We start from the raw sequence: 23,609 nt of genomic DNA, 5'->3' as shown, positions 1-23,609 counted from the left end.
GAAGTATGCTACTTTATATTGCTTTTAAATTATTAAATTTGTTTTTTGTTTTTGTAAAACAACAAAGACAAAGTAACACAATAAGACAATAGTCCTATAGTGCATTATTTCACTGTGCCTTAGATAACATAAAGTAGCATGATAAGTCATTAGTCCTATAGTCCACTACTTTACGTTGTTTTTATAAAATTAAATTTATTTTTCAAAAGATTAGCAAGATGAAATAACGCGACAACACTCTATTCTTATAGTGCATTACTTCACCATGTTTTAGACGACATAAAGTATAGCGACAAAACACTAGTCCTCTAGTATACTACTTTACATTGCTTTTCAATTATTAAATTTATTTTTCTAAAAAATAATAAGATGAAGTAACGCAACAAACCACTAGTCATATAGCGCAATACTTCATCATGCTTTAGATAACATAAAATCGCACGACAAGACACTAGTCCTGTAGTGCACTACTTTACATTACTTTTATTAAAATTATTAAAATAAATTTAACAATATTAACATGTAAACAAATTGAATATGCAATAAGAGATAAAAGAATCTATTACCTATACAACAAAAAAAACTATTGTCATGTCAGCTAGGGACACATGTCATCGCCTTATGCAAAATACTTCCGCCTAAAATGTTTCATTTGCTTAATGTACAACCTCGCACACAAGATAAAAAACATTCATTAATAACATTCACATCTTTTTCTCTCTCAATTTTTTTCTCATTCATTTTTTACTCTTTACTCTTCTTCTCTTCAATAATTTATTTATGTTCTTCTTCATTGTTTTTTTTTTGTTTATGGTGTAGAAATGTTCTTATTTCGTAGTAATAGGTCAACCATTGCAACAAGGAAATCGAAGTCATCGGACTTTCAATGGTAGTAATAGGTCAACCATTGCAACAATACATGTAGGAAAATATGAAGAAAATCGCAGCGATAAAAATACAAATTTATGAGTAGAGAGAATAAAAAAGTTTCATTGTTAAAATGGGTGATACAATAATACTGGTATATGAAAAAAAGAAAATTAAATAATAGTAATCTGACAGTCGAGATTAAAACAAAATTCATGAAATATAAATATTAATTATTAATAATTTAATAATATATTTATATAAAAATGAATTTCACCAACATTTTATGGATTGATTAGGGAAGAAAAAATTATTTCACATAACTACTTATTACAAAAACATCAAATTTTGAAGTTCTTTAAGGACTTTTGCCAAATTAGTATTATATATTCTTATTATTACCTTATATATATATATATATATATATATTAGTCCTACCTTTTAATTTCTCCTTTTAACCATCTTCTAATCTCTCATTTTTTTTTATAATCTTACTTTTCTCCCCCTCTTCAATATTCACTTTTTTTCTTCCTATCACAAAATTCCAAATTTTGTGCAAAAAAAAGAGCATCCAAATAAACCATTTTAGACTCTAATAGATACTTTACTTTACTTCCTTTTTTATATATCTATTTTATTAGAGAAAAAGATGTATGTAGTGATAGTATATGAATTTTATGCACTATCATTATATAGTTTGTTATTTATATTTCATCATCCACTAGGCTAGAGTTACTATTTAACAACACTTATTTTTTGGTATTCAACATCACTTTTAGGTGTTGTATATATGAGCACAGTAGAATGTTGGGTAAGATTCAGCAATGCATACGTGAGTGATGTTGTATATGATACAATTTCACTTTATCGTATGTTCAAAAAGACAATATGCATCACATTCCTCCTGAAAACATGGCAACTGAAAAACATGATTCAACGTGAAAGTAGTTCTAATGCTATTTGTTGGACAAACTTTAAGGTGAGAACTTATTTAATGATGGATACTAACTATCATGAACATTGTCATCATACATGCAAATTATTTATAACAAATCATTTAAGAAAAGGAGAAATATGTAGCAAAAGCATACCTTACTATATTCACATAAATTATGGAGAGTAATTTTACTTGTCCGTAGTGTGTATCCAAATGCATATTCATGTTGGAATGTGTAAGTTCTTTGATCTTCCAATTCTATACCAGACTTAGTCTTAATTTCTCCTTTAATGGGATAAAAAATTGATTTGTTTGTATGCACTATCCTGCAAATCTTTAAAGTAGCTTTTCAGGTAGTTTGTAGTTTTTCGAGTCATCAAAAAGCTATTAGAGGCGTTCGTTAAACAAAAATTGAAGGTTGTTTGTAGCTTTAGAAAAAGAGTTTGTAATGTTTGAAAATTACTTTTCAGAAAGCTACTTTAAGTAACATTTAGAAAGTGAAAGTAGCTTTCAATGATTCGCCTTTCAATTTTGCCCTTCAATATTTTAATAAATTACATTATATGTCATCAAATAAAAAATCGCATTAACCTTTTAGAATCTTTTGTGATGGATAAATTATTTTCCATTGGATTTCTTTGTGATGTATATCTTACGCTTGCATTTAATTGTTAGATTATTTTCCATTGGATTTCTTTGTGATGTATATCTTTTTATGATATATATAGTGTCAATGTGAAAGAATATTATAAACTTATGTTACTTAATTGCATTTTTAGAAAAAAAATAATATTGAAAACAAAAAATATTAATATAAAACAAACAAATAAATAAAATAATAAATATCCAATTATAACTAAAATATAAAAATAAATGATTATTTTAAATTATTTATGTGTTTAATTACTTTAATTAATAAATAAATAATGTATTACATTTTTAGTCATTTTTTTAAATTTCATTTAGATATAAAACTCGTTTTTACTGAACAACTTTAGTTTAATTAGCTATCTTCACAACTACAAGTTTTCAACTACCTTCACAAGCTAGAAGCTAGCTATAAATCTCACATCTACAAGCTACAAGCTAGTTTTCCCCAAAAGAGTAATGTTATTTTCCGTGTCTACAATTGGAAATCATAACCCTTATTTATAAGAAATTAATATTTTTCATGAAGAGTAATGTCGATTTCAATTCCACTATTTTATGAGAGTGGTATTCTTCAAATTCAAACTCTTTCATGAAGAATTATACTCCATAACTTTCTTATTTCTAATTTTTCACATCACAAAAATATAAATAAAACTTTTAGTATATACTAGAAGTGACAAAATTATACATAATTCATAATCCATCTAAATCCAAGAAAATTAAATTCATTTGAATTATCTGTTATATAGCTAATGGATATAATCGAATTGATAATTTTAGTAATAAATGTATTTGAATTCGTCTATTATATCTAATGTATTTTAGTAATAAATGTAAAAATAATATTTTTGTCAAATATTTTATGATACATAATGCTAACATATTCTAACTAAAAAGAAATACCCTATATTAGCAAACCCCTTTATTTAATTATTGAATCAAACAAAACTAAGAATAGAAAAAAAATTAGTATTCATTTTTATGTAATGATATAGAAGGTATACTTCAAAAACACACAACCCTTAGACATAACATAAAACAATATTCTGATACCAAGAAATATGTGTAAATACCCAATTTTGACACGACAATATCCATCAACAACATAGCAGAATAAGAGTATATTAGTTCAACAAGACAAGGGGGCAACAAGACCCTTTATTTGAAATAAAAGGACACAACCAAAGTAAAACAAAAAGAACCAACAGTGAATAATTATAGCTCATTCTTCTTCTGTTTCTGATTCAGCACTCTGAAGCCAATCAATGAATGGTTTAACATTCTTCCAAAGTTGAGAGTCCTTTTTATCACCCTTCAATCCTTTTGAATACCACTGCACTATCGGCTCTTCCTCCAGGACATCGACATCGTAGAGTGCTTTCAAAACCAGGGCAACTTCCTTCAATGCATTGGAACTAGACTTGCAACAAAATTCTTCAATAGCGCGAAGCAATAACGATTGCGATCCCTCATCCTCGGCAACTGCAACAGCAAGGTAGCTTTTCTTCTTAATCGCTTCTTTCGCAAAACCTTTCTCGACTCCCTCGAATAGGGCCTCAAACAGAACACTCATCTTTTCTTGAGCAGATCCTGGAAGTGCAGCCAGATGAGAATGCAATTCTTTTGCACCAATGCCTTTCTTCAAACTAGCTTTCACTTCCACAGCGAGTTTATCCTTCGTGTTTCCATTCGCAGAATCGCCGCTTGCTTTGCTTGCTGCTTTTTTCTTCTTCTCTGGTTCTTTAGTAGAGAGCATGACCATATCAGCTGTCACAGCACTTAACTGTTCTTGGATACGTTGGCGAGCAGCATCTAGCGATGTATCTGTTAGCCATTGGACATCATCATCATCGTCATCATCATCATCTTCATCATGAGAAATCTCTTTATCCTCGATTTGATTGTGAGTAGGTGGTGTGCGGTCTTCATCGGAGCCACTTCCTTTCTTCTTCGAAGAGGTCGATTTAATAGCTCCAGTCTTCGAAGACGAAGAAGGAACTTTCTTTTTAACCTCTTTCTTCAGCTTTTTTAGTTCCTCGTCCGCAGCTTCGCCTTCCTTCAGTCTCTCCTTCTCCGCTCTCCTCATGGCTTTCTTGCCTTTGGATCCTTTCTTCACTTCAGGAGGGTTCTTGATGATAAAGCTAGTGAGTTTGTCTCTCATATCCACATCGGAGACAAAACCGCAAGCAGCGCATTTCAGCTGGATCATTTGACTCTTGGTAATCAAGACATCAGTTTCCGGATTTCCACAACCGTAGCATTGGACATATTTCTTAATGAAATTCTCAAGAAGGCCTGCAAGTTTTGCAGTATCATGTGATCCATTAACATGAGAAGTGCCAGTTTTCTCATCAAATTTCGATTGAGCTCCGAGTTCACAACCAAAATACTTTGTTGTGTAAGCCGCAGGTCTCGCCAACGCCTTCGCAATATCAACCATATTGACAATGTTTGTTTTGATGCCATTACCTCTTCCCTCAATCTTCGTAATCATTTTCGGCATCTTATACCTATAGAAGGCATCATCACTATTCCCAGCACCAATGTTCTGCAAGGCCATGATGACTTGAATAGACAGAGACTCAGACTAATTTCAGAAGCAGCAAATTCCGGAGTTCAAATTAAATGTAGCTTCAATGTTTGACCTTAAAGAATCTCCTTCTGCGACAATGGAAGGTTGCCAACCACAACCAACGAAATCGGATATATCCTTGTATGTCTCAGGAAGCATACAGCTAACTCTCGGCAACAACGATTTATAATCTTTTCTAGAAGAAGAAAATCCAAGTAGCTTAGTTCTTCCAAAATGGATAGTAACTGGTTCAAACATGAAAGAAACTTGGACTTGACACCTTCAACTCTGAATCTTCAACAACAGAACTTGCAGGATACTAAATCAACAACTGGAAACTTCGATTTTCGTACTGTCGAAAAGCTGATATTTGCAATCACAACAGAAAAAATTAGTTAAAACCAGAATACTGAAACTCAACCCAGATCACTAAACTAAATAAACATAATAAAATTGAAAAAAAACAACAACATCAAGAACCAAGTCATATCTTATCTGTATTAGCAACTAAATTTTCGACAAAAAAAAGATATTTGGGTTCTCCTATATTTTCTATTGTCTAGATATATGGTTAATCTGAGTTAATCAAAGAGATGATGAACATAATTTTGAAGTTATTCTTTCTGAAATTCAGCTTTTAGGATTTCAGCTTATCTTAAAAACATTGCTGCCAAAGATTATTGAAAATTCAGCTTATCTTTTAGGGTGATCCTCTTAGCTTAAATAATGAAATAGAATCATTGGAAATCTAAATATCACATAAACTTGACTTTTGTCAAAGATTACCACCAACCAAATCTTCATAAGACACATAAATTACAAAAAAACAAAACCCAACAATTATCATCTCCATATAAAACATAAAATAACATTAATAAATATGTCGGCTCAATGTCCGAGGCTATATCGGGTAGTGATGTATACAGCTTTACCCCACAAGCCGAGATACGTTACAGGTGCGCAAAGGCTAACTTTAACGTCAATAACTATCAACATTTAACAAAAAACATGAAAGTAAAAAAGGTGGTACCTGTGAGTGATAGAATGAAAAGAAAAGAATGAAGGAATGTGAGATAGAATATGAGACTGCGCAGTGAGAATATATAAATATATAGTAAGGTCATATTTGAGGTTTAGGGGTTTCTTCTACTCAGCCCGGTCCATCACCCATGCTCATAACATCAACCTCCATCTTACTGCATCATCAATCATTCATATTTAATTATACTTCATAAAAAGTATTCAAAATAAATTGTGAAGGATATAGTATCTATGTATAAATTTCTACACATGGATATTAAACTTAATAAATAGTATTGTAACCATAGTCCTTATTATAAAATATATATATAACTTAATTAGTAAATAATTACTTGAAATTGTGACCAACATGATAATATTATATGGTATATATTAATAATAATGGATATATATAAAAAAAATTATGTATAAACATTTATCTCAATTATACATCTTATTAGTCCCTAAAAAGAATTAAATTATTATATTCTCTTTTGTAATTTATGAATTATTTTCTTTTGTAATCTATAAACCACAACTTAAGTTTATATTTTCTTTTAACCTTTATTTAGTAGGATAGAGTTAGAGGAGAGAGAAAAAAGAGAGACGAAAGTTAGAGAGAAGTTGAGAGTTTCTATTCATTTTTTCTCATTCTTCTTTTATTCCAAAAATCATATAAATCTACTCTATTTCTTCTCTTTCTCACAGTTATTTTTTATTATTATTTTATGTGTGCGATTTCGTCTCATTTGTTATCAAAGAGGTTAAAGTATAAGGTTTGTGTTCCTAAAAGCATTGACTTTCTCTTCTTGTCATCAAAATGTGAAAATATTAGATACTATCTCAACTAAACTCAAAACCATGACTCATATAATTATCCCTTTTGAATTTGCAACTTTACAAAATTATGAACTTAATCTTATCAACATCATAATTATAAAAATTTCATGTGTAAAAGGAATCTTTCATACTATTTTTCATAAAAGTGACTTATACTAAAATCAGTTCAAAAAGGCAAGAGACTTTTACTAGATTAAAGTCAATAATCCCAACATGGACAAGATATTTAAGTATACACCAACTCCTTGTCTAAATTTTTATTAATGGATATCCAAAATGCAACAAGAACAAACATGTTCATATATATATATATATAGATAAAAGAATAGACATGCAGTGGAGTAAGAACCAACTACAGTAACCACATTATGGAATTACATAAAGAATAATTTTAAGGTGACATAACACATAACACAAATCTAATCAACCAATGTAAACGATATGCAAATAAACATGAAGCTAGTGACTTTTACAATAAGATATTCAAATCCCCAATAATTAATATATATATATATATATATATATATATAATATAATGCAACACTTATGCATGTCAATCAATCAATCTTCACGAAAGTGCATGAAGACCAAGATCCTAATGGAAAAGCAACTGGGATTATAAATTTTCTTAACTAAAGAAAGTAACAATGTTAATTGTTTTCAATTACCTCTATTAGAGGTGCTTAGCGGTAGACTCACTTCATTAAGAAATTATCTCTTCTGATCGTGAAATGCTCAATGGGCAGCCAAAAACGCCGACTTAGTGATTAAATATCATTAGACAGAGCTCAAAATCTCACTATACTTTCAAGTGTGTGAATAGCCTTAGGCTTTCAAAAAATCCAATCTTTCTAAAAATATTACCTAAGTTAGTTGCCTCATTCTCGATGTAATTTTACTATGCCATGTTCTCAGGACATGATTAAGACACTATCTTAGTGATCCATATTCAACACACAAAGCCACAAATGTCATTACACTTTCAAGCACATGATTACCCATAGGCTCTCAATCAACTTCATTGTCCATCGTTATCCACAAGAGAACTTAATGACATCTACCTTTTATTAAACAAAATATTTTAGAGCTATTATATCAGTTTACACTCAAACCTAACAACATAATTTCCCCCTTAAAATACTAACTCTCATTCTGCATTTCCGCTCTTGTTTTTACTCCTCACATACTAGTCACTTTTTTTCCTACTCATATAAATTCATTGATTTTCCATTTGCACACTTAATATTTATTTTTGATCCGCATATTAAGTTTCTTATATCTTTCATAACTAACTTATGACTTTCTCAAGTTCACTCACTACTCAATTTCGAATCTATTTATTTTTCATATCAACACAATAATCAACAACATAATGATTGCAATTAGGATATTTCTAAATTACAATTTTGCCACAAATAATACAAAATATATAATAACAACATCGAGCTATAAAATAAACCAAACAAACAATTAGATATATAAACATATCTATTTTCACAAATATTCATATTTATAAAAATATAATTATTTAACAAATTTTCATGACGACATAATACCATAAGTGAGTACATCACGTTGTGGTAAGCATAAGCAAATTCGCAAAACATATATTTCCAGTAAATCAAACATATAAGACTCTATACATCAACATAAAAAAGATTAAGGACTCTTATATGGAAAACAAGTTTATATAGAAATCTCTATTATACAAGATTCTCCGACTTTAGTGAGCATTGGAGATAAGAACTTCAAAAAATACTCTAAGACCACATTTAATAACTTTAACATTGTTAACATCCATTTGACCCATCATCAACTTTAACATTATTGCACCATCATCAACTTCATTGTTAACATCCATTTGACCCAAACATCACACTTTATCAGCCAATAACCAAACCTCTACCAAAAAATCAATGACCAAACCATAATCAATTTAAAAAGATTGAAAGTACTGTAATGTATCACATAAAAACACATAAAACAGGGATACAATTTTCTGAAAACCAAATTCATCCATAAAGTAAACCTTTATAATATTTTAAAATTATTAAAGGACTAACCAATTTAAACAATAATGATTATAATAAATAATAATCACACTAGGAGTTGTAATATTAGTACCTATAATAATATTAACATTTAGGTATTTCTTTAACATTCCCATGCTTCATTTTAGTTTAATATCTTCATTGTTATTTATTTTTCATGATTGTTTGAACAATATTTTGATCATTTTGACTAGACCATTTCAAAAGCCAGAGCTTAAGTTAAACTCATATATTAATATAGAAGTGAAAGGATATATACAAAATGAAATACCATAACTGTAATGTTGAATCAAAATTATCTGCACCTATGTAAATTTAAGAATTCATTCCATTCAACACAAAATTTAGGTCTCATATGTTTTAACCTAAAATTATTATGGTTATATGTGTGTCTTCTTTACTAGGATTTATATGTAAGTGCTTTTGAAGATGCATCAAATCCAACGTAGCACTCATAACTTACTAATATAATAATATTTTTTATTATTTAATAATTACTTAATTAGTGTCCACAAACAAAACACATTACTTATCATTGAGTTCTATCAAAACACATTACTTATCATTGAGTTCATAGAAATGTCAAGAACTTGTTTCTGGTTTTGCTAACCGGGTCAAAAGATAAAAATAATAACTTTTTATTCTAGAAAAGTATTCATGCAATAAATATTCAGTTTTTTTATTTATGACCAAATAAGAAATTTTAATTTTGAATTATTACTAATCAGCCAGGAGTGATGAGGTTATTGAAAGCTTGTAAAGCTTAGATACATGATTCTAACACCCTTAAGATAAGGATACATAAGAAGATTGTGATGATAACAAAAGAAGATAAATTTTGCTCTTATCATACTATATTTCTCCCTATATCAAATTCTCAACTAAAACATCAATAATACAATTCAAAACAAATCTCCTAAGATTCAAAATCAAATTTACTAAACTATTGCCTAATGCTAAGAATATCATAATTAAAAGAGTCTAAAGTATCTAAGTCATATCAGGGTTGAAATCTAAATTGTATCATATAGTAACAATTTATAAAAAGAGATAAATGAATGCAACCATAGCGTATCAATTTTGTATAGTGTCACTAAATCATGTATCATTTTATTTTATTATTGTTAACTCTTTAAAAAAGTAATAAAAATAAATGGTGAATCATATATTGATTGTATATAAATTTTTACAATAATATTGCATAGATATTACATTCATTTATAAAATAAAAATTATTAAATACTTCTTGAATATATTTCGTGAGATACTACAGGTTTGGAATATGGGTACCATACCGATCTTTTTATCTTTTGGAATAAGTGGGCTTCATAGTTAAAATAGTAAGTAGATTATATATAGAGAGAAATTAGATATTTCATCCTGTTGGTTCTGTAATTTGACTTTATCAAATAATCTTATTTATTTTTAAGATAAACCATTTGAATCCTAGAATTATGCTATGTGGAAATATATTAGATTAAATAAGAGTTAAACGAATATTGGACTAGATAAGAATTATAAAAAAATTAGATTAGATAAGAGTTATACGAATATTGGACTAGATAAGAATTATAAAAAAATTAGATAAGATAAAAAAAAAAAAAGAAGATTTTTGTGTGCAGCAGCTTACAAAAGATAACAAACGATTTTATGTGTGAATTAAGGGTTATAATTTAACTAAGATTTTTATTGTTTATGAGATCAGATTAGATTGACATAATCAATCACAATCCAGAATATTTGGTTAAGATTTAACACATCATCACAACCAAACCCAGTTTTGTATATAAACACCATAGTGTGAGATAGGAAATTTCATAAGTATTTTGTTGTTCCAAACACTAAAACTAAGATCATGACAAGCCCTATCAAATCATCCCAATGGTCAACTCTTCCCGAAGATCTTATAGAAGAAATCACACATAGGTTACCCAAACCTTGTGATTATGTTCGGTTTGGTGCTGTATGCAAAGGGTGGCATTCCTCTGTGTACAAAAATTACAAACAGAAACATCTTCTCCATTTACATCAAAACACTCCTCTACTCTTATTCCCAGCAGAAGACCGAGAAGTACGTGGTTTGTATAACATCACGCAAGGTATGATTTACAATAAATTTCAATTTAACTTGCCTAACCAAAGATGTTGTGGTTCATCATATGGATGGTTATTTTTCGTGGACAAAGTGACTAAATCGACATTGGAACTCATTCTCGTAAACCCTTTCTTGGGTGATGATAGTAAAACCATCAAACTCCCACCAATCAAATTTGGTTATGATGATGAAATTGATAGGATGGATGAATATGGTGTTGTAAAGGCTATTTTGTCAAAAGATCCTAATGTGTTCCCTCATGATTATGAAGTTGTAGCATTATATGGTATGTTTGCAAGAGTGACACATTATAAATCTGGTGACAAATTTTGGAGCTATGCTAAAAAAATTGAATGGGTACCATTCTCAGATGTTATCTTTTACAAGGATCTTATACTAGCCGTTGATAGATATAACTGGATTGTGAATTTTACTCTTGAACCAAAGAAAAGAATGCATAGTACAAATTGTTCATTTTGGTATTTAAAATGGAACACTGTTAGGGATCAACTTCCAAAGACAGCACGCAACTATTCACACAATTATCTCATGGAAAATTCTAAGGGGGATTTACTACTTGTTCGAAGGTCTTTTTGGAGTGAAGATAAGCTTGCGGCTATGGAAGCTGCAGAAGTGGAAAGAGCAAGAGAGATGAATATTGCACTCATAGACCAATATGTTGAGGTTGAAGAAAGCGAGTCTGAGTCTGATGATGAGTCTGATGATGAGTCTGAGTCTGATGATGAGTCTGAATCTGATGATGAGCTTGAGTCCGATGATGAGCCTGATTATGATGATGAGCCCGAGTCTGATGATGAGCCCGGGTCTGATGATGAGCCCGAGTCTGATGATGAGCTTGAGCCTGAGGATGAGCCTGAGTCTGAGGATGAGCCTGAGGAGAAGGAACCCCAATTGACTATGAAATTCGAAGTTTCTAAACTATCTTTTATATCAACTCATAGACGATTGAGAAAGATTAATGGAACAAAAACATTGGATGGAGAAACCTTATTCTTGGGGGATAATAATTCTATATCAGTTCCAACTTCAAAGTATCCCCAACTTCGTCCAAATTCAATTTATTACACTGATTATTACTATGATGTTTATATAAGGAATTTTCAATTTGGATCCTGTGACACTGGTATCTTCAACGTAGAGAACAGAACATTTGACAAACATTATGTTCCAAGTTTCTCAACAAAAGGGATGTCACCACCATTTTTTGTTATTCCACAGTAAAAGTTGATATCATGATTTCTTATATATAGTTTAATATTTTGCAAGGATACATGAACTCTGGTATTTTTTCTTCTTGCTATTAGTTTGTTTAACTTTGATACTATGCGTTGTGTAAATGTTGTTTTTGTTTTTTGTCATAGCAATTTTATATCACACCTTTGAGTATATCATTACATACATGTGTTTTTAAGAAGTAAACTGGAAAAAAAAAACTAATAATTCATTACTTAATTAAAGAAAGCTGTGAAGTAATTTCTATTTATATGTAAACCAATTATTAGAATGTTTGGGTAGGAAACTAATAATGCATTTTGATGGACATACGATAACACTTCCTTGATAAAATGATATATATTTTGGTAGAAAAATGATTTGTATCATGTATTTTAACGCAATTCTATGAGAATGTTGATACACAACTTTTTAATTTACATTAAACGTCCTATTAGCTACATAATTAGACCCAAATAATATATTATTGAAAACAATATAAACATCAATAATCTCAAATACACAACACAGGTTATAGAATTGACTTAAGATTTTTAAGCTAGTTTATTTAAAAGATATAATATTTGTTATTTTAAATTCTTAATTATTAGTTTATTAATATTAAAAATAATTGGTTGGGAAGATTGGTTTATGCTTGTTGAAGAGTTGTCAGCAGTAGCTGAGAAACCATCTCTTATTGCTGACATTCAATGTAACTAAGAAACCATCTCTTTGGCATGAGATGTAGTATAAATATCAATTTTTACTACTTCATCCTTCTTGAAGTGAATAATATTTAATTTACCTATTATATTTTTTAACCAAACATATCAAATTAAATTCTTTAAAACCATAATTATATAGTCTTTATTCATCAGTACATATAGGAATACGTATGAGCAAAATTTACTCTTGTAAGACACAACAATAAAAAAAAATTGTCTCCTTGCAATTTAATTGTTAGTAAAAATAAATCTAGGTAATTTTGATTCTTAAAATTAGCAAGGGTACCATTTTATTAGGGTGGTTAAGATGCTAATACATTCTCGGATCTGTAATCGACTCCCGAATCCTAAACTCTTAATCAAAAAACTATTTTATCCAAATTTGGTTTAAAATAAGTTTTCTATGTTTGCAAAAAACATAGTAGCAACTCTAAAAATGACACGTAGCCAAAAATCTGGACTTGATATCTGATGACTCTGTTGTGGACATCCATAAGAGAGTCTGGTCTATATCAGTTGTTTGCGTCAAAGAGCGTTGTTGAATCTTTGAGGTACACATTCAACAATGTTCGTTATAGTAAATGTTGTTAAATATGTGTTTGTCAATTATATTTAACAGTGTTTGTTTCAACAAGCATTATTGATTCACCTTACATTATCTAATATGTTCAACTAACAAGCGTTCTTGAATGATTGTTGTTAAATACGAATCTTGACATAGTGAATGAGTGTGAATGGAATGTTAATATGACACACATGTGAATAGGAAAAATCGAGCAAGTGATAATTTTTTGTATAAATAATGATATTTCCTCATCCTATAAATATTGTGAATGTTTGAGTAGATTGAGCAAGTGGATGTTTGCTCTCAACATTTCCTCCCAATTGAAAAACCAAAAATTGCAAATGATTATCACACAAAAAACAAAAAACGAAAGAGGGAAAGTGGTTTAAATAATATTTTTTGTTTTTATTATAATGTCCAATTTAAGATGAGAATGATAGTTTTAACTTACAATTAATATTTTGATAGTGATTATATATGATTATATAATTTTTGTATAAATTAAAAAATATTACGGATAAAATAGAAAAATAAAAATTATAGCATTATGGTAGTTATATAACAATATTATTTAGGCATGAGAGACATGTCTTAGTGACATTGTGACTTATATGAAGCCCTCAACGTGGATTCCAACTAATCAACCAAACTTCATTCATCATGAGTTGGCCTAAGTACTTGTCAAAATTAAATGTGCTTAGGTATCACTCAATTTCTTTTCTTCTAGTTTATGATATGTATCTTTAATTCTTTACCCTCTACTATTCATGAAAATACAAGAATTTAAAAGCAACTTAGGCTCTAACAAACATTTTTTTTATATTTGACTTTTTATTCTAAACATGTCAAATGATTAAATAATTTAAACAAAATACTAGGATTAAAAATGTAATGTTTAAATTAATGTTATTAAAACCGAGTCAAACATTGGAAGTAAAAACATCAATCTAATTTAATTCGACCAAACCAGAATTTTCATAGGTTGAAATTGTTTAATCTCTCATTTAATTAAGAGTATAAATCAAAACTGTTTTGCAAACTCGGTTATAAGTCGGGATTATGTTTATTAGTTGATTTCACGAATGTATTAATTTTCAATGTTCATTCAATAAGGAAACAATAATTAAAACAATCGGAATAATCCACTCTCAACAATTACAACAATTGATAGAGTACAAAAAGAGAGAACAAAACATACATTTAACATTCTTTGAGCTTTATATAATAGCCAAATGAAAAAATGGGTATGGTTTAAATTCTGATTCATTAAATTATTGCATATGAACAAGTAAAGAAACAAGACAAACTAAGAGAGTTCCACCAAAACAAGTAAAACCAAGAGTCCCAAAAACTAAACATGTTAACTCAATTAAACCACAAAACTCTTTGATTATTTTGATTTTGTAGTTATTAGAACCTGGAACATAATTATAATTCCACCCATGTTGATAATTACAACATTTTTCCAATTGCTCCTTCACCTTCACCATTTTCACCCTCTCCTTTAGAACATTCAAATTCGCATCCACAATGTTAGTGGATCTCCCTGTTGAATCATATGATGATTACACAAGTAAACATATGAATGCAAAAATATACCTAAAGAATTAAAAGTCAAAAAATAATGACAACAAATAATTGCTAGATTGTGTGTATTAATGGTGTGTTCCTATGGTTAAAGATTAATCTATATCTAGGTAGAGAGATTGTTGAAATAGTTTTACCTCTATTAGTAATGTTTTTTTGTAATATATGACATATATATCGAATTCTTAATCTTATGTTTGAAGAACTCATTCATCTAATAAATATAACACTTAATAATTAAGATCGCGAAATTATTGAAGATTACCTTCATCTTGATAGTTCTGAACTTTTATTATTGGCATCCCATGATGTCTATGGCATCCTTTGAAAGATGACCCTCTTGGTTTTAGAGAGAAGGAAGAAGAAAGAGAAGAGGCCATGTCAATTTTGCTTAATTTTTGTTTACAAAATGGTGAGAATAAGTAAGGTTGGCTAAAAGTATAGAATAACTTCAATTTTGGATTGGACTCTCTATATTGGAATACAATTTTAAAAAAAAGTTCTTCATTTTTAAATTTATTTTATTAAAAATATAAATTAAATTAAAGATAGTTGGTTATTTTTTGTGCCACATGTTATCATCCTATTACACTCTTAGGGAGTCCTTCCATTATACTATGGGTTTGGAACCCAAATCCTATCCCCAAGAAATTTCTATGTCTCTATATCAACATAATAGGACTTTGTCTAGTAATAATTAACATACCTCATTTAATTTCTAATTAATTGTCATATTAACATATTTAAGTATTTTGCAAAATATTATTGAATTGATATAGAGATACAAAAAAAAGAAGGTAATTTTGGGGTCAAGAATAAGATATAAAATCCCATGCTTTCAGGAAAAATAATCTAAGCTAATACTTGCTTGTGAGGGAAGCATGATGGGAAAGTTCTATTTGAAATGAATAAATAATTGTAGTGTTGACTTTGGAATAATCTATTCATCGATTAGTTGAAATAATAGGCTTCTTTAATTTTTTATTGAATATTCATTTCTTTAATGAAAGTTTAATGGCTATAATCATCTTGTTCTTGACACTTCGTGTTATTTAAAGGATACCTAGAATCAGCTAAATTATAATGACTTTAAATACAAAACCCAAATCAAAACTAAATAAAAATAATTAATGGCCACTTTAAAAATTAATAAAGATATGCTTTCAATTTTGGGGACCCGGAATTTTTTTATAAAACTCTTCGAAATTTGGAATATCGTACTTTCATATAATTAATTAACATGGTTCATGAACCAAGCAATATATTAAAATGGAAGAAAAAAAATAAGAATTATTATCATTCAGTAGAGCCGTTGAGGAACTTAAAAACCAACTCAGTAAAGGAGACAATTAAGAACTGCATGCATATATTGGTCTTCTACATTTTCTGCCAAATTATAATATAGTAATTATATGAGTTAATTACATCGACATCCCTGAGTTTTAGTGAAATTACACAAATCACCTCTCACTTTTTATACCTAACTAACCTCCCCTAGTTTTTATACTTTTATTACACTGATCACCCCCGCATGATAAATAAGTGTAATATTTTACACAAAAAATGTGATAAATGCAATTATGTTAAACAAAGCATGGTATATTGTGAGGAAAAATCCAAATAATATACAAATCAATGTATCTTTATTATTTTTTGTTATAGAATGCATCAACAATTCTAAAGAGATATTGTTTAAAAATTTGCTTTTATATTATATCGTAACGAACCAAAAATAATAATGAGGTATCGACTCATATATTATTTGGATTTGTCTCCACGATATACCATATTTTGTTTAACTTAATTATATTTATCACATTTTTGTTTAAAAAATCACATTTATTATAAAATTATAAAAATTAGGGGGGTTTGTGTAGATGTAGAAAAGTGATGGGTGGTTTGTGTAATTTCGCTAAAACTATTGTAAGTGTAATTCACTCTAATTATATTAATGAGATAAAAAATGTATACTATAATATTGTAAGAGTTTTATAAATTGTCACTGTATCATTTATTATTTATTCATGTTTAATTATTATTGACTCTTCAAAAAGAAATACAAATGAAAGATGAATATTAATGTTGTATTGATTATGTATAAATATTTACACTAATAATGCATAAATATTACTATATTAATATTGTATCACTTATAATATTGATTAAAGTAGTGATATAGTAGTAGGGTGATTAAACAAGTAGTTCATTAATTAAACTATTTTGTTCAACTTATCTCTCTAGATTTTCTCTCTGATTCTACTCTGCCAAAGGAATGGTAAAAATTGGGAATTAAAAGCTTATAACTTGTCAGAATTATGATTAGTATCTTATTAGATTTAAATTTACTGAAATTTGATTATATTTTATTTAGATTTATCTAATTTAATCATTATCGTTGAATAATGATTTGTTTATGATTAGATATAATAATATATTTCAATTTACCATTATATCATTTTCCACCCTTTTTTTGGTTCAAAGGTTGATTTTTTAATTGCTCATATAGTTTTACCTATAGTTCATGTTTGACCTTTCTTTGTTTTTTTACCTATTGATGTTTAAGATTTTTCACCATTGACTTAAGTTTTTGTGACGTTGACTCACATTTGACCTTACTCTTCTCAGGGTTTTATTTGGCTCATTTGTTGTATAAAATCAATAAGTTATGTTGTTGAATGATCAACAATAACATGAAATTTCACATAAATTAAACTTTCTCTCGGTTTCATTTGTCTAGTTTGATGGATAAAAATTGACCGAGTTTTCTTAGGTTTTGTTTGAGAGTCAGGAGAGAAAGGGAAGGAAAGGAATTAAAAGGTTAGGAAGGGGAGGAAGGGAAAGAAAAAGGAAGGAAATCTTTTCCATTGTTTGAGAGTATGAAATTTAGATGAAAGAGGATAAACTCATGATAACGTAATAATATTTTTTTATTTTTTCTTAAAAATGTATTTAACAATGAGAAATAAATAATAATATGTAATTACATATTATTACTAAACATATTTAGTTATTTTGACATTTTATCTATAGAAAACCTCAAATTGAGGGAACTTTAAAAATAGACACATGGAGGGTTTCGGAGGGTTTGACCCTCCAAAACGTTCCTATCTCTTTGATCCAACTCCCAAATAAGGGGAAGGCTTTCCAAAGCCATTCCTTCCCTTCCCCTCCAAAACCTTACTCCCAAACAAGGCCTTAGTGAAAGATCAGCAATGACATGACATTTGACTAAACCGTTCTCAAGGATCAACAAGGAGTTGGTCTAGTAGTGTAAGACTTCATTGGATCCCCAGGGTCGAGAGTTCAATTTTTGGGAGCGACACTTGTTGAGAGAGGCAACCACAAACTCTAAGAGTGATTAGTTTCTTATCCAAAAAGATAAATAATACTCTTAGTAGTACAAAAGAAACTGTTTTCAAGGTTTTATTTGAATCGTTGAATGAAGAAATCTGATGAGATTTGGTGGGAATGTTATCTAAGATACTTTGAGTTTTAAAACTTATTGTTCTACCTACAATTGACTTTGAGGGAGGTGTCTAAGATACTTGTGGTTTTCAAACTCATTATTACAATTTGAATATATAATACTTAGATTCATTTTATTTGATCATGTCATTAAATAATGATTTGTTTGATAATTAGACTTATTATTATGTGATTCTCTATTTGTCTTATAAATAGGAAACATATAATAATATATTTCACTTAATTATTATTGGTAGGAATGTCCCTTTTCAAATTGGTTTATGAGTCATATGTCTTGTATATCTTCTTTCTCTCATATGTAAAGCTTATTTGCTTTCTATAAAAAAATAAACTAGTTGAAATCCTTCCCAAGCCTAAACAAAGTTTACCCTAAGAAAACATAAAGTAAGATAATACTTTCATGCCTAAATTGATGATCAATGAAGAATTTTTTTTCCTTAAAAACATAATGTAAATTTATCATTGATTATTAATTGATGAACACTTCAATATTAAAGACACTTAATAAACCCTAAGATGATGATGATTATACAAGTATTGTAATCTTAAATATCAGAATATTCTAAAAATAAAAAAAATATTATTAATTAAATAATTATCCAACTTTTATTTTAATAATGAACCTATCAAGTCTTCTCACATTAGTTACGCATGGTATTCTATTATGCCTTGTAAATTAAAGTTTTCTGGTTATTTTACTCCCGTTTATATTATACATGAGTGTGATTGAAGCACATCTTAACATAAACTAGAAGTTCATTATATATACAAAGGAAGAAACACTGTTAGCCATCGTATTCACATGCTTGAATGAACCATCTTTACTCATTGAAACAACTTTAGTAAGCTGAAACCTTGAAACTCTCTATATCAATAACAGATTATATATACAATGCATAAATTAGTATTCAATGTTCAACTATATCCGCAGCTGTGCTTCATTCTTCTGTGTTTCTGTCGGACACAGCGAATAAATCTCGGTAATCAGATTGAAATGCCTCGTGATGGATGAACTAAACCAATGGCTTGGCAGCATGGTGAACTAGGGATACAGTACAGTCTGCAACTCTTACTCCCAGACAAGTTGGGGAGAAAACCACATGTCTGATGCCTCTGCTGTTTGATAATATGGTGGCTTCTTCGGCAAGACTTTGTCCTCGGAGAAGAATTCTTTCATCTGCAGCTCAATATTAAATTTCCTGTCAGCTATGACAAAACTATGTTTAAAAATCCAAAAAAAAGTATCGATAAGAACTTCGTACACCTTCGGTTAATCTAGAGTTTGTGCTACGTTTCGAAAACAAGTTATATAAGTGACAAGAGGACAGGTATGATCATTTTGACAGGTGCTCAAATAAATTGAGACTGCAGTAGAAACATAAACTCACTGGCTAAAGTTATAAGGCACTGAGTCATGTAATGTTACTTTCAGATTGGTCCTGATCTAGTTATTAAAAATTAGAAGTAAAGTAACTAGTTTGATGCTGACCATAATTTGAAAATTCCAAAGCAAACCATTATAATAATGAAATACGTTGAGATTAATTTATATGAAACTAGCCTTAACATGAAAACAGAACATTGGCATAAACTAACTATGGTCACTCAAACTGTGGTTGTTAACTTGGCTGCTTACAGCGACAACTAAGGCTGTCGTCAAAAGCGGCAGAATGGGTGGTGATGAGCAGAATATCTGTGTAGGCAGAGGAGAACCAGAATGGGTGGTTGCCGTTGTAGGCTCTGATACCATGTAAGAAATAGAACATGAAGTGGGAAGTGAAGAGAGAAGAATAACTGAATCTTCTAGAACTTTCTTATTATGACCACTTGATTTACAAAGGAGAAGAATCTCTATTTATAGTACAGCTGGCTTTCAAACAAACAAAACTAACTTAAGCCTAAGACTTCTCTAACACAAATAAAGGCTATATGGCTTTAGGCATATATGCTTTAGAGTTTCTTTTCGGCATTGAAATTGCATACCTTTATGCTCTCAGTAGTAACTGAACTATCTTTGCTTCCTCTCCTACGTGAAGATAACTCTTGGAAAGACGTAATCTTGTGTCCATTTTTTCTATCAATACCAACAACCTGAAAAGAAGAATCATAAAACTAGGAATCAATAATGGGAGTTTAGTTAACAAGGTCAAATATAAAGTATAGTATTGCACAAAACGTTCTGTACTTCTGCATCCATTATGAAAGTCAATGCAACTGGCTTGCAGGCTTCCATAATTATGTCACAATCAGATCAAGAACTACAATGATCTGATTGAGTAACACTAGGTGTCTCATTTTTAGGCAGTGCTTTGCTAAAGAATTTTGTTATCGTGAACTGCTTCGAACTACTTGATTCTGATTTTGCCTTGACCTTTACTTTCTTGCTGGGCTTACTCGCACTACCTCTCTTCTTTTTAGCAGGGGAAATGGAACTAGGTACTGCTGTATGTCTCAGGTTAGCTGATTTAGAGTCTTGACTTGAAAAAATGACAACATTTTTGGGAGTGTTTTTTGTATTCAGGCATATAGGGCCTTGAATTGGAGAAATGTCAAAAAAATTGTGATCGTTGTTTGTATTCAGGCATGCTTTTGAAGGTGAATCAGATTCAGTTAATGTGCAGCATTTCGACAATGCAACAGAAGCTTGACATGACAATGCTTGCTGATGAAATTCAGTTTCACGTTCATAGAAATAAGAAACAGCTTCAACAATATTGTTCTCTGAGATGCTGATCAGATCTAACAACTGGCTTCGAGTGACCCATGTGGGCAAACAACAACTAAGTTCTTGAATGATTTTATCTTTTTCTTCATCAGTAAGTAAAGTAGGACTTCCCGTACAAGGTTCACCTGTAAACGAGGGCAAATTCACATCACTATTTGGATTAATGCTTTTATGAACTTCCATGTCAGATGACTCGACTTCTTTTCCCATGTTCTGCCCTGGTTTCAGAGTGTCATCATCACTAACATCCTTCTCAGCCTTGGAACCGACTTCCCCAGAGGCACAATGAAAACCCCTTAAAAATTCCGGCTTGTTGGCCATCTCATCAATTAGCTGAGCAAAATACTTTCTCATTTTGTCAGCATGTTTACTATCACTTTTCTCAACATCTAAACCTACCGTCGGAATAACACGCTTCGGTCTCAAAAACTTCACATATTCCCCCAGCTCCTCATAATTCGAATGCTCACTATACGGCACAAGATGAATCTCAAATGAATCCTTAGACTTCACCACAAATTTATTGCGCTTCACTTCATAAGTCCATCCAGTCGGAACAAATCCAACAACCTTCGAGTACCCTCTCTCACTCATAATCTCTTTCATTCTAACGAAATTCGGCCTAAAGTACGGCCACGTCTCCCCCAACACATTCCACCCAACGACATGAATATTACTCTCCAAACGATCCTCCGTAAACACACCACTCTCTCCATACCCTAAAACCCTCAAAACCTCCATTTCCCTAGCATCCACATGAATCTTCCGGTTAAACCGCCGAGCAAGCTCAAGCAAAATCTTCTCCTTACCAATAACATACATAGCAACAAGAAACAACACATTATCATCATCATCATCACATTGAACCCTAACCCTCTCTACAACATCAACTATATACTCAATAGATTCATCTTGTGAAGGGAACACAAACTTAGGGTTACAATAAGTAGTATCCAAAAAAACAGCATCAGCACCAATAAATGGAGCAAGAGAAGGTTCTAGAATCATTGACTTACAAAACCTGAAATCGCCGGTATGGACAAATCTCTCGCCGGTAGGGATGCTGAAGAGAAATTGGACGGCGCCGGGGCAGTGATTGGCGTCGATGAGCGTGACTTCGGCGCCGTCGATATGGAAGGGTTGGCGGAGGGGGAGGGGGACGACGAAGGAGGGAGGGATGTGGAGGATTTGAATGAGGAGGCGGGCGGTGGTGGCGGAGCAGTAGATGAGGCCGTGGGACCAATTGGAGGAGAGGCCGGAGTAGTGGTCGGAGTGGAAGTGGGAGAGGAAGTAGGAGAAGGAGGGGGAGGTGGTGGTGGTGTGATGGAAGGTGTCGACGAGGAAGCGGGTGTTGGGGATCAGTTTGGAGTGCGGCGGCGGCGGCGGTAATGGTGGTGGTTGGAGGTGGAGGGATTTGTGGGTGGAGGTTAGGGTTTTTCGGGGTTTGGATTGAGAATGCATGATTATTGTGGTGATGATGGAAAAGAATGAATGGATCTTAGACTAACGTTATATTGATTTGGAAGGGAAGGAATCAAAACTGATACATGCAACGTTATATTATAGAGTAAATTAGGCTATATAATTACACAAACTATTCTCACTTTTATAAATTTATACAAATTCTCCCTTAGAAATATTGTGTAGATAAGTCCAAATAATATACAAATTAATATATTGTTTAAATCGCTCTTATAATATAAAGAACCAAAGATAATAAAGAAATATTGACTATATTATTTGGACTTGTCTACACAATATATCATGTTTTGTTTAACTTAGTTGTATTTATCACATTTTTTATTATAAAAGATTACACTTATGTCTTATGCAGGGGTGGTTAATGCAATAAAAGTATAAAAATTAGGGGATGATTCTAAAAAGTGAGAAATAATTTATGTAATTTTATTAAAACTCAGAAGATGGCAGTATAATTTACTCTATATCATATGTGATTAAATGATGAATAAAATATGGTATTTCTCCTAAATTTATTTACTTTCAATCATTTATTAAATGAATAATATATTAAGTATATGTAAATCTTTATTCTATTAGTATATAAATATTATATTATTAAATGATATTTGGTAAATCATTATGCCAATGAATTAGTCTTGCTAGTTATTTCCTTTGTTCTTTTTATATAATTAAAAGTATTGTAATGTCATTAGATTTATGTAGTAGACAAAACTTAGTTCCACTAAGCATTCTTATAAAATAAGAGGTGATAAAGAATCCATCAAAATCAACAC

The 23,609-nt window shown here is 30.3% G+C and overlaps 4 protein-coding genes across 4 annotated transcripts; 1 reads left to right on the top strand and 3 right to left on the bottom strand.

Annotated features, from left to right (window-relative positions):
• On the bottom strand, nt 3,582-5,377 carry LOC109356008 (eukaryotic translation initiation factor 5-like). The gene has a single exon (XM_019599325.1). The coding sequence runs from the start codon at nt 5,013-5,015 to the stop codon at nt 3,678-3,680; it is 1,338 nt and encodes a 445-aa protein (XP_019454870.1). The 5' UTR covers nt 5,016-5,377; the 3' UTR covers nt 3,582-3,677.
• LOC109356142 lies at nt 10,794-12,275 on the top strand. Its single transcript, XM_019599479.1, has one exon. It carries the CDS (start codon nt 10,794-10,796, stop codon nt 12,273-12,275), a length of 1,482 nt encoding a protein of 493 aa, XP_019455024.1.
• On the bottom strand, nt 14,806-15,550 carry LOC109356421. The gene is made up of 2 exons (XM_019599744.1): nt 15,409-15,550; nt 14,806-15,102 (listed from the first exon to the last, which is right to left on the bottom strand). The coding sequence occupies exons 1-2, from the start codon at nt 15,521-15,523 to the stop codon at nt 14,828-14,830; spliced, it is 390 nt and encodes a 129-aa protein (XP_019455289.1). The 5' UTR covers nt 15,524-15,550; the 3' UTR covers nt 14,806-14,827.
• LOC109356141 (DNA ligase 6-like) lies at nt 20,706-23,565 on the bottom strand. Its single transcript, XM_019599478.1, is given in 4 exon segments — nt 20,706-20,720; nt 20,815-22,750; nt 22,752-22,851; nt 23,544-23,565. Coding segments are annotated over 3 exon segments (1,992 nt in total). The 3' UTR covers nt 20,706-20,720; nt 20,815-20,880.

This window comes from Lupinus angustifolius, chromosome LG09 (genome assembly GCF_001865875.1).
Source record: "Lupinus angustifolius cultivar Tanjil chromosome LG09, LupAngTanjil_v1.0, whole genome shotgun sequence".
In the NCBI taxonomy this organism is placed as follows: Eukaryota; Viridiplantae; Streptophyta; class Magnoliopsida; order Fabales; family Fabaceae; genus Lupinus; species Lupinus angustifolius.
Note: the sequence above shows the minus strand (reverse complement) of the source record. Positions and strands in the feature narration are given on the sequence as shown.

Excerpts from the sequence above, each read along its gene's own strand:
- LOC109356008 (XM_019599325.1), bottom strand. The coding sequence starts at position 5,015 with ATGGCCTTGCAGAACATTGGTGCTGGGAATAGTGATGATGCCTTCTAT.
- LOC109356142 (XM_019599479.1), top strand. The coding sequence starts at position 10,794 with ATGACAAGCCCTATCAAATCATCCCAATGGTCAACTCTTCCCGAAGAT.
- LOC109356421 (XM_019599744.1), bottom strand. The coding sequence starts at position 15,523 with ATGGCCTCTTCTCTTTCTTCTTCCTTCTCTCTAAAACCAAGAGGGTCA. Across the intron at positions 15,103-15,408 it reads TCAGAACTATCAAGATGAAG|GGAGATCCACTAACATTGTG; the intron begins GTAATCTTCAAT and ends ATGATTCAACAG.